Genomic DNA, 12,567 nt, shown 5'->3' on the forward strand with positions numbered 1-12,567 from the left:
AGGCAGTTCCTGAAATCTTTTATTGTTCTTAGCAAAACATTTGGTGCTCATTCTGCTCTGTGGAAATGTAAGTGCGAACTGTTGTCAGCTATAAAACCTTTAAAAGGAAACCGTGCAAAGAATAATAGAGAATAATTCAGTTTATGTTGGATAAACTATTCAACACATTGTTAATCCTAGGTTTTCATGATTTCATGCAGTTGCTGCCATTTCTGAATTAGCTGTTACTGAATGTCTCCCATAGACTCTAGATTGTTGATGAAATTGATAACTGGGGAAAGTTGTCTCACAACTCCAATTAAATGCCTTTTATCATTTTCAGATAGAAAAACAACTTGCTTTGTGGAATGACTGCCCCTAGTATTCATGTAATGTAATAAACCTAGACAACACTGGGATTTTATTCAGGACAGGATTTTGCCTGAAAGGGAAAGTATACTCCTTTATTCTCCATGGATTATGACACTCATAAAAAGGACATTTTGGAAAATAAGAAGCTCTGCCATGGATTATAAACTGGTTGAAACAGCCAAGCTAATTACGTAGCTAGCTTTTACCACAACATAAGGCTAACAGATGATATATTGAAAGTTCCATTGAACTGATTGGGACTTGCTTCTAAATAAGCATGCATGCAGTTGCACTGATACTGTAATAAGGATGACAATAATAATTTCCCTATTGATACTGATCATCACTGTGCTAATGTTGACTGTATTGATACAAATGCTCCTGTTAGCAATGCTGTGTAAGAGGAAACGAGGAATCAATTTGCAGGGAATATAGTATCATGTCATGCCTTAGCTGGGTACAATCCAGTGTTCTTTTGAAATGTCTCATCTATGTTTGTAATGCAATTGATGGTATTTGATATAGATTAGGATATAAATCCAGGGGACCACATGGCTGCCCGGATGGTTGTTTTTGTCAACCCTTAGACCAACCTTCCCTTCCTTGATTCCCTGCATATATTTTGTACCACAGCTCACAATTAGCCCCACTCAGCATGGTGAAGGCTCAGGGATGACGGGAGTTTTGCGCTGAAAGATTTAGAGGGCATGAGGTTGAGGAAGGCTGTCTTACCCTAGAGTGAGTTACAGGTTTTAACGCTTTATTTCCTGTTATGGTCCCAATATGGATCAGAGACCCATTAGCTCCAGAGTTTTGAAATCTCCTCCCCACCACCCATGGTCTCAATCCAGATTTCCCCTGCACTGAAGATTTGTGCTTTAATAAGAACAAAAACCCTGCACTTAAGGAACTAATATTACCATCTACTTTGAATGAGTGTATGACCCACTAGGAAATATTTCCTTGTGCTTTGCCTCTGCATGACTCCACCAGCTACAGCCTGTCTGTTGAACCCACTTGCCTGCAGCCAGGCTAGGAATGGTAGATAAGATTGGTGTCTATTCTTATTTTAATGCAAATCTACCTAATTCACATTTCCAGTGCATAAAATGAAACTCAGCTCTCTATGAAATTTGCATTTCAAATTTTGAGATACAAGTTTTCAACTAAAAATGCATATTAAAATGTGCATACTAGTGAACATAATGCATAAAAATGCATCACGTTGGGGGAAATGGCGTGCAGAAGGTTACAAAAGTTAGTATATTAGGAGACCTTTTGTTTCTTTTCTTTCTTAAAAAAAATTGCATACTTGATACAGAAATAGGGCAAACCAAATTTAACAGGAAAAATGAGATAATGCAAGAAATCAGAACTGCCAAGATTCCACCATCCCTTAGCCAGATCTGTATGCTGTCACAGCAATAATGACCTGAGTAGAAATGATGGCTTTAGCATACGCCGCTAGACGCATAGCTGGAAAATGCAGGGGGCTCAATTTTTTCCTTGGCACCACCTGAGGATCTCACCTCACATGATTGTGACATAGGGGTAGGGAATATTGCGTGTGCATTCTGCTCCTGGGGCTCAATGCGGTGCTGGCAGTTCCGTGCATTCAGCCTCTGCGTGGTTTTGGCTTGTGCACCCTGTTTTTGCACACTAGATGGGAGCTGAACCATATCTGGAAGCTTTGGACTTTGTTATCCTTGTGCTGCTCATAACAGATGATTCATGCTTTTATTACTTTTCCTTTCGGCATTCCGATGACATCCACACCTTGCAAAGTTAGTATGAACCTTGCTTTTTCCTGTGAACAATTTCTCTGCAGAAACTGTTCAGATTATTCTTCTTATACCAAACCAAGTTCAGTAGCTGTGTAATGTTTCTCTTCCAAACTTAACAACTTGTTCTGATCCATGTTGAAAATATTAATTGCTTTGCTTCCTGAGCAAGAGTTAAACTCTTCACCTCCTTTTTATAGCACGGGCAGTGTCAAAAGAAACTATTATTACAGTTCCTTCCTTCCGGTGTATTATTGAAATGGGGCATGCTGAGAGAATTTGCTGTTTTGGCAGCTGATACGTTATCTCCCAGCTTTTGCTATTTACAGAGGGTGTGTTTGCACCACATGCCCATCAGTCTGCCTGACGATAACACTGCTTGTCCTTTAATTTCTGCCAGAAGTCAAGTTGTGAACTGAATCAGCTCTTTGCTTACTCTCTTTGAGTGTACCAGAGGTTGGGACATTTAATTCCCCTTTAAAATTAAGAAAATACACCAATCCCTAATAAAGCTTCACTTTCTGTCATCCATTATAAAATTAACTGGTGCCTATCTTAAACCAACCTTTTTTGGTTCCTCTCTTCATAGGCTAAGAGCATCCATCCACCAAGTCATATAAGATCAGCCTTCCCCAACGTTGCACTCTCCAGATTTTATTGGTCTGCAGCTTCCATCAGCCCCAGCCACCATCGCCAATGTTCAGAAATAATAGGAGTTGTAGTTTGACAACATATAGAGGGCCACAGATTAGGGAAAACTGATGTAGAGCATGCTGCCTTTTTAGTATTTGGTGGTGGATGGTGCACACAATTTTACTAGATCCTTGTGGCAAACCTCTGAATGATTTGTTGTGATGAAATCCCCTTGCATGGTTTCTGCTTAAAGAGCAACTACAACTTATTTATTTAAATCACACTTCTCCCCTCTCTTGCTCAAGGAGTTCAGAGTGGTCTCAGGTGGTCTCCAATTCAGGTAATTTACAGGGCCTAAACATACTTAGTAACTTCAGTGGCAGAAATGCATCTTCTGCCCTCTGGTTTGCTCAAGTGCACCAGGCTTTATTCTGTAGTGCAAACAAAATTAACTATTCCCTCTCGTCCATTGTTATGTTATGTGCTATTCTACCACACAAAGCTGTCCAAATGATAAGATAAAACTTTCAAAGTCCTTCTATAACAATGGTTCCCAAACGTTTCCCCCCATGGACCACTTGAAAATTATTGATGATCCACTTAATGATTTTCCTGCCTCTTGTAGCAATTGCAATGCACTGGATGCTGTATGATTTTTTATTGCTTCTTTTATTTCTTACATTTTTATTGCGTTGCAATTTGTATTCTCAGACATGCCATGAACTACCTGAATGATGGTTATGGACCACTGTTGGTTCATGGACCACAGTTTGGGAACCCGTGTCCTATAGGTTGTCCCACCTTCAAAGGTCAGATCAATGGTGGCGAAAGGGGACTCTTCAGCTCTAGCCACCCAGTCTGTGGAATGCTTTCCCCAGGGAGGCTTCCCTGGCACAAACTCTCATCCTTCCAGTGCCAGAGGAAGATCTTTGCATTCACCCCAGCTTCTGCACTATTAGATCAAGTTTATTTTCTCTGGTGCTCTCTGTTGATTTTTATTTTTTTACAGTTTCTATTTTTGTCTTTAAATATTGATCGTAAGCCACCCTAGAATTTGTCAAGCCTAAATAAAATACTCTGTTAAAGCCAAAGAAAAACCTTCTGATTGAACTATGCCTTTGTGCTCATAGACGAGGCAGTTCAGTCTTTTTATTTTCATTCAATCTTCCTTAACCTGGACAGCTACCACTGGCGTGTAATTTCCAAGGAGGAGTTTGAATGGATGGGTGTGCTTGGGAGTTTCTGTGAAACTTGTAAAGCTTTTGACAAACAACTGGTAAATCGGATGGTGTGGAACTGATACTGTAAGTACAGGCGCTGCCTCAGGAGATTAATAACCCTGCTGAGGTTAAAAACTGGGAAAGCCTCCAGCAGACTGCATTTGACAAGCCCATGTTAAAACTATTAGATGTTGATTTAAAAACTTGGATTGTTCACAAAAACCGTGGGGGTATAGTTAAAACATTTTTCTCTCCCTTCAGGGCTAACATTCTCTCCCCCCACACCCTTCTTCTTTTCTCTCTTTTAGGTATGTGATGTCAAACCAGTAGGCTGTTCTCTGGAGCCTCCCACACACTATTGTAACGTCATGTGCCAGTATGAATATTATTAACACAGACACACATACTTCAGTGCTCTGCAACGGAAGAGGAGGAAAGAGAAACTAAACGTTCAGAATCAATGAATGGACTGCCTGCAAAATGTTGCTTATCTAACTTCTGCTGAGAATACCTCCCATTTCTGCTACTGGAGAAGAGCTGAGTGGAAACAGGATCATACCCACACCCCGTTAATTTCCATTCATATATACTTATCCCTTTTTATCTTGGATTTCAGGCTCTGAACTGCTTTGGCTGCAAGCACTTGGACAGCAATATGTGTCATGTCATTGTCACTTGCCGCTCAATGCTGTGGACGCTCCTGAGTATTGTTGTGGCATTTGCAGAGCTCATAGCCTTCATGAGTGCTGATTGGCTGATTGGCAAGGCAAAACCTGGGAATTCTGAGGGCATGGACAATGGGATGGGAGGATCGCTGGAGCCGTTTCGTCCAGCCTTAGGGATCTACGGACGTTGCATCAGACTCTCACACATGAAATCATCGATGCCCGACACGCTTTGTGGCCCTTATGCTGAAAACTTCAACGAGATTGCCAGTGGATTCTGGCAGGCGACGGCTATTTTCCTTGCTGCGGGGATCATGATACTCTGTGCTGTTGCATTTGTATCTGTTTTCACCATGTGTGTACAGAGCGTTATGAAGAAAAGTATTTTTAATGTCTGTGGGCTGCTACAAGGGATTGCAGGTAAGTGTATGAAAAGGCAAAAAGTGAAACATATTGGATATGTTTGTGGTATGTGGATAAGGATTCATTCTCAACAAGATTTTCTTTATGCTAAATGTAAAGACCTGTTCAAGTAGTTTAGTCTCCAGAAGACTGCATTTAACAAGCCCATGTTATAATTCAGGATTATAGTCAGGGTAAAACTTAAGACACTAACTAAAGTTTCCTTTATAGCTAGCAGGTGTTCTGGATATTTCTCAGAAGAATGACTATGTTGTAGTTTACTTTAAAGTACCTATATCTTTTCTGCACTGTGAGAAGCTGTTTAGATACCCTCAGACCCTCCTCCTTAACATGACACATAGTTTGAATCAGCAAATATTGTTTGTCATCATCATCATCATCATCATCATCATCATCATCATCATCATATGTTTTATACTCCGCCTATCTGACTGGGTTGCCCCAGCCACTCTGGGCAGCTTCCAACAAGAATACAGAGGGAAATAAAAAAAAAAAAAATCACACCAAGCATTAAAAGCTTCCTGAAACAGGGCTGCCTTCAGATGTCTACAAAAGTTATATAGTTGTTTAACTCTTTGACATTTGACGGGAGGTTGTTCCACAGGGTGAGTGTGACTGCCGAAAATGCCTTCTGCCTGGCTGTACATTGAGGGAACCACCAGAAGGCCCTTATAGCTGGCCCTCAGTGTCTGGGCTGAATGATGGGGTGGAGACGCTCCTTCAGTTATACAGGGCTGAAGCTGAAATTATACTACTCATAGTTCTAGAAACCACCATTTCATCTTTGATTCCAGTCCTTAGCTGTGTGACTAGCACAAAATGGCAAACTGATTTGTCTCAAAGCAGGAAGCAAGGAAAGGAATCATAAGGTGTGAGGGGAGGGAGGGTACAGGAGAAGGTTGTTATCTATTTATTGCATTTATAACCCTACCTTTTCTCTGAAGAGCTCTTAAATACATTATGTATGAACCAGCAATTCATATCTTTCCCCACCACCACCTTTTTTCTCTTAAGAGAATCCTAAACAAACCAGATAAGAAAATGGTGGGTCAGCCACAAACCATTATAAATCAGAGAAGGAACCACTTCTGTATCTGAACCCTTTTGGTTGTACTTTCGTTCTGAAACAAACAAACAAAACTACGACTAATGTGAATATCATCCGTAGATGGAAAGCAACCAATCTTTAAACATTTAGTTCCTTGTAAATTATATTGTGGCTACAGAATTAGTAATCTCGAGATGACTCTTTACTGAGTTCAGTGATTCTTTGTCATGGCAGTGCTATTGCACCTGGAATGTTGCCAGTGTTCTGCTGATGACGTTTGACAGTCACGATGCACAACTTTCTTAATTCTTGCTCTTGCAAAGTGCTTAAGCAAATGGTTCAAGTAGTCTGCCAGCATGGCTGTAAACAGATAGGACTATTAAAATATTCCCTCATAGCTGGATTGAAGCCTAGCTTAAATACATCCATGAAGTTTTATTTTTCAGAGTTGTATCTGTAAAGTGCAAATATTTTGCAGAAGCAGACCTGGTTTTGATTGGTTTTGGGACACAGATGGTACTCTTTTTCTTATCACTTTACATTTCCAACAGCTGTCAAAGCACAAGCACTTTCAATCATTTAGAATATTCTTGATTAACAGGGCAAACTTATACATATTTATTCAGAAATCCAATGCTGTATGCAGAGTTCTCACACATCAAGACTTCACTTTCCTCTTTGCACCCAATGCACCACCAAAATCTGCTCCAGAAGGCCCCCTAAACCTCTGGAACAGATTTTGAGAGTGAGTAATGGGGGAATGCAGGAGACGAGAGGAAAGAAGGGACAACTCCTTTGCACAGGGGGAATAGTGGTGTGAGATATAGCATAGCTCAATATCAAAACAAAAACCAAAGTGCTGGACCAACAAACACAAAAAACCCCTCTGCAGTGCCACAAATCCAACTTAACGGTGTAATGTTGGAAAATGTCGATGCCTTTTCCTACCTAGGCAGTTATCTTTCCACAAGGGCTGACATTGATGCCGAAATCCAGCATCGCCTGAGCTCTGCCAGCGCAGCTTTCTCCTGATTGTAGTGCCAAGTGAAGACTGGGACATTCACAGGGAAACCCAAATGCTCATTTACAACCAACTTTACTGTACTCTTGCGAAACAAGGACCACTTACAAACACCATCTCCAACTCCTCAAAAGATTCCATCAACGATGTCTCTGAAAAAAATTACACATCACTTGGGAAGACAGACAAACTAATGTCAGTGTACTGGAAGAAGAAAAGATCACCAGTGTCAAAGCAATGATTCTTCAACATCAACTTCATTGGACTGGTCATGTTGTTCAGGTGTCTGATTATTGTCTTCCAAAGCAACTACTCTATTCCCAACTTAAGAATGGAAGGCGAAATACTGGTGGACAATAAAAGAGGTTTAAAGGTGTTCTCAAGGCAAATCTTTAAAAATGTAGTATAAACACTGACAACTGGGAAACACTGGCCTGCAGGCGCTCCAGTTGGAGAACAGCCTTTACCAAAGGTGTCATGGGTTTTGAAGACAAAAGGGAGAAATGAGCTAAGAGGAAGGCACGCTTGGCAAACCCTCACTGTGATCAACTCCCACCCAGAAACCTATGTCCTCACTGTGGAAGGATGTGTGTGTGCATGCAAAATTGGTCTCCACAATCACTTACAGGCTCACTGTTAAGACTGTTTTCATGGAAGACAATCTTACTCGGCTACAAGTGATTGCCAAAGAAGAAGATTAAGTCCAGTGATAATTACCTAGTAAGGATTACTGCCCAGGTTATCTTTAAAATCTCAAAGAAATTGTGATGATTAATATTTAATCTTTTTCCTGGAATTTGTGGGAAGAAGATAACTGTACACAAGTTGTTGAATTTCTGACCAGTTTTGTAGGCTGTGACTTAAATGGTGCGTAAAATAAAGATTACAGAATGTCCTTCTAAGGGTTTAGTCCAAGACCTTCATCTGCATGAGCATGTAGGGCTGCCAAGTCACAGTGAGCCCACACACATCTTAGGCCAAGGAGCTTTTTAGTCTGTCTGCAAATAATCTGTCTTCTGATTAAAAGGTTCCTTTTGGGATTCCTGTTATCCTCCAGTGCTCACAGTTCCTTTCTGTTCTTAAAGTGGGGAAGCAGCAATCTTCATTTTGTAAACATTTAGAAGCCATACTGTTAAGGAAAGAATAAGTCATCAGCTTCAAAGGGCCATAGACCAACACAACCATATCATTAGATCAGTAACTGCCGCTTGACAAACAAAAGGCGCTGGACAGGCGGTCATTTGTGCATCTTTTGCGAGTGCTGGAGCTATTTTTAAAAGGCTGTGAATTACTTGAAAAACCTGAGTTTGAGCAATTTTGTTCCTAAAATACTAACAGGGAATTAATTTTAAGTGGATTGATTGTAATAATAGCTTCCTCTTTTCTGCCTGTAAATATCAGTAGTCTGTAGTATCCAGTTGGGTGTTTAGGGACTGGGATTCAGAGGCAAACTAAATGCATTTGCCCACATTCATCCCTTGCTACCCTTGGCTCTCTTTTTCCTGCCTCCATTTCTCTCTATATTATATTAGACTGTAAGTTCCTTGGGGGCACAAAGCTTAATATTTTTTGCTTATAAAACTCTGGAAGGTGCTACATATACTGAAAGAACTAAATACATATTAAATAATAACATGGGGTTGTTGTTGTGGGTTTTTTTTTAAAAAAAGGTTGTTTCCATGCTTATATTAAAACTACTCTCAAAATATTTTCCGAAATATTTCAAGTGCATTTTTTGTGCTAAGTTTCCACTTAGGTTTGTTTTTGGCGGGTTTTTTATTATTATTTTATTTTAGCCATTAGTGCCAGCCCTTCTCCATTTCTGGGAAAATGCTGTTTGGTTTATAGTGGAAATCCTGACACTGTCTCAAGTACATTTGCACTTTGAACAGCATGGTACATGAGTTCCTGTATTCAGATGGCTGCATTCCAGCATGACTGCTGAAAGTTAAAGTTCGGGAAAAGACTTGGTGGGGGCAGGAGGAGGGGAGATGAGCCTAAGAGCTCATGCTAAAAGTGTGCTCATGCTAAGTATATGTGCCAATCAGGCATTGAAATATGGTAGAGCCGATTTCAAACAGTACAGGATAGTACATTAACAGTAACTATTTTAATTCCGTTACAGATTGAGGTTTTGCCTAGCAAAGTGGGCAGCTTAGAACCTCCTGTGCCTCTGGGCTTGCTTAGACTCCAGGCTGAGCAGTAGTCTGTGTAGTGTCATTGTATAATATGCACTTCAGTCTCCCTGTGAGATACATAATGAACATGCCTTTATATGTAGCAGGAGATGAAGGGCCTGAGCTGATGAAAGCTGGTAGACAGCTCCTGAGAGGAGGCCATAATATTGCTTCTTCTTGTCATTGCTCAATCAATTCCTCGTCATGCTTCCTCTGTCGCAGGGCTTTCTTCCCAAATCATTTTTCTAGCCAAGTTGGTGATGCATCAGCCTCCTCCACGTTCTTGGCATGTCATCTGAAAGAGGAGTCAGATTAGGACTGAGACTCAACGCAATCCTAACAGTTTTCAGAAGAGGCAGGCTAGAAAACTTTTCTAACCAGCCCTACTCAGGCACCTGCGTGGACGGCTTGTCCTAGCTAATACACTGTAGTAGAACAGTAATGGAGGAACACTCAGCAAGACAAATTGGAATGTTTCTTGAGTTTAGTTTTGGAATGGTTTTAGGAAAATGCTGCACAACATAGGATCAGCCAACAGGACTGCAACTAAAACTTATAGGAAAAGTAGCAGCTGCCCTAACCTTTTGGCAACACACTTTGCATGTGATTTTCATTTTTAGTCTGAGCAAGACTGAACTTGTATAGGTGATAGTCATGAAGACAATGTATGCCAAAGTTTGTGAAGTGTCTTTTCTTCTTTCCTTGTCTTCATCTGTGGGTTAACATTGCACTCCTGACTACATTTACTCACAAGAAAATACCATTGATTTCAATAACGTTTAGCTTCAGTTAAACCTGCAATCCTATATACATGTGCCTGGAAATAAGTATCATTGAACTAAATGGGGCATACTTGTGATTTTTCCTAGGATTGCACTATAAATTTGAATGAGAAAAGAGGATAAAGGTCTTTTCTGTCAAAAATCTGCTAGCAAAAGATAGGACATAACTGTGATTAAGCTCTTTGCAGAAAACTGGTCCAGCATTATTGATATCCTTTTTGATAGACCTAATAACTATTTGAAAATCGCTAGTAAACGTGCAAAGGAAAGAATAACAGACTAATCATATGATTTTTGTGCTGCCCATGACTCACTGTATGTGGGTGTTTTTCGGGTTGGTAAAACCAAGAACCCAATTTCAGTAAAGTTTCTGTAAATGCAACTGAATTAGGAAAGAGGCTGGAAAAACCCTGGTGTTGCCAACCAGTCCTTGCGGCTTTTAGTTTCAGATCCTTCCAACACATTTTGTCATTTTCTTTGGCTAGTTTGTCTTTTATAAGTATTAATTCAGGGAGCTGAACTTATTGAATATTTCCAGTCAATTGCTGAAATCTAGGGCTGGATCTAGAAACATCAAATAAGTGTTTCAGTTTAAAGCATTGTAAATTTAAACAGGAAAAACAGGTAGAAAACAACAGGGCTCCACATTGCCATCTGGTGGCAAAATGTTATATCACATATACAACACATATAAATTGCTTTTTCTTTACCAATCTAGCTGAATCCTAGGATTGGCTTGACTAAGTTACTGCATTTAAATAGCTATCTATATCAGGTTTGCATTTTTAGGAATGGGTGTGTCACATGTATAGTTGGGTCCAAATACAGTATCTTGTCTATGCCATCAAATGGATTCCCTTGGAAAATGGTGGACTCTCCTTCATTGGAGGTTTTTAGGCAGAAATTGGATGGCCATCTGTTATGGATGCTTTAACTGGAGTCCCGCATTGCAGGTAAAAAAGGGTAAAGGACCCCTGACAGTTAAGTCCAGTCGCGAACGACTCTGGGGTTGCGGCGCTCATCTCGCTTTACTGGCTGAGGGAGCCGACATTTGTCCACAGACAGTTTTTCCGGGTCATGTGGCCAGCATGACTAAGCCGCTTCTGGCGAACCAGAGCAGCGCACGGAAACACCGTTTACCTTCCCGCCGGAGCAGTACCTATTTATCTGCTTGCACTTTGATGTGCTTTTGAACTGCTAGGCATTGCAGGGGATTGGGCTAAATGACCTTCCGGTTCTACAATTAAATGACAAGAAAACAGACAAAATACTTTCTGAGCTGTTTTCTGTGTTTCCCCTTCATTTTAATAATGCAGCATGGTCCTTGCTTGTCCACAGCACTGATGCTCCATCCCATTTGGCCAATTCTGCTTTCTTCAGAGGCATTTTTGACAGGCAAACACCCCTTTGTTTCAGTAGGAAATGCAAGGGTGTCATTTCTGGATTTGCAGACAGCATTCATCTTTGCCAGTATACTCTGCTGTTTAATGTGGCAGAACAACAACTGTACAAGAGACTGTCAGAACTAAATATCATGCTTCTGGCTTATCCAAACAAGCAGCTGGGTAACCATGCTCTCTGAAGGAGTTGTTTCCAAGATCAGACCAGGGGGATCTGCTTTATGTTATTCCAAAGCTGCCACTGCTGCTGGTCTGACATTGCTCAGATCCAGTGCAAGGCAGTCAGAGTGATGTGTGACGCTGATGAATTTTAGTACTGAACTTTGAGTTCTTGGCTTTCAACAATGATGTTGTTCCTTATGTTCAGTGGCTATTAGCCCTGATAGCTAAGTGAAACTTCAGTGTTTGGAGGCAGTGCATATCTGAACACCAGATGTTAGGGCCAAACAATTGAAAAGGATTGTTGTCTTCAAGCCCTGCATATAAGGTTTCCTTAGACGTATCCAATTAACCACAGTTCTTGTTACATTCCTGAGCTCCAAATAAAACCTTTGAAACCAAAATAAAAAGGCACATGGCAATTAACTACCTAAGCTAGAACTTAGCTCTTGCTACTGAACTCCCCTCTCTTCAAAATTATATGGACAACTTCTTTTTATTAATTTGTGTCTAGAGCACAATATACTTCCCTTTTTCCTTTCTGTTTTTAGAGAGATGGATTGTGTCTCTCTGCGTTAACTTTTTTTAAGCTAATCCTTTTTTAGCTAATCACTTGGAAAGTGGAGGTGCCCCTCCAGATGTACCTCCACAAAACTTAAATTGAACATCCTCTCCAAAGCTGCCTCCAGCCTCTGAGAATCCAATTAAAGGCACCAAATTAATTAGCTACTCCATTTCTCCCCTACATTTGCACTGTACAAGACTTGCACAGGGATAATTAAATAGTAAGTAGGGGGTACCTCAATACTTAAGGATTGAAGGATTTGTAATTTCATGTTCTTCAATTAAATTACAGAGGCATACTAATTGAGTGGCAGATATAAAGGTGGAAAACGAAAAAAACTGG

The 12,567-nt window shown here is 40.5% G+C and overlaps 1 protein-coding gene across 2 annotated transcripts in view; it reads left to right on the forward strand.

Annotated features, from left to right (window-relative positions):
- Positions 1 to 12,567, forward strand: part of LHFPL2 (LHFPL tetraspan subfamily member 2) — a 103,817-nt gene that overhangs the window by 84,274 nt on the left and 6,976 nt on the right. For both annotated transcript variants that reach the window (XM_082192037.1, XM_082192038.1), the window contains exon 3: positions 4,294 to 5,070. In XM_082192037.1, coding sequence (XP_082048163.1) covers positions 4,641 to 5,070 — 430 coding nt within the window. In that variant the 5' untranslated portion in view covers positions 4,294 to 4,640. The remainder of the gene's footprint in view (positions 1 to 4,293; positions 5,071 to 12,567) is intronic.

This window comes from Podarcis vaucheri (assembly GCF_965113315.1).
Source record: "Podarcis vaucheri genome assembly, chromosome: 11".
In the NCBI taxonomy this organism is placed as follows: domain Eukaryota; kingdom Metazoa; phylum Chordata; class Lepidosauria; order Squamata; family Lacertidae; genus Podarcis; species Podarcis vaucheri.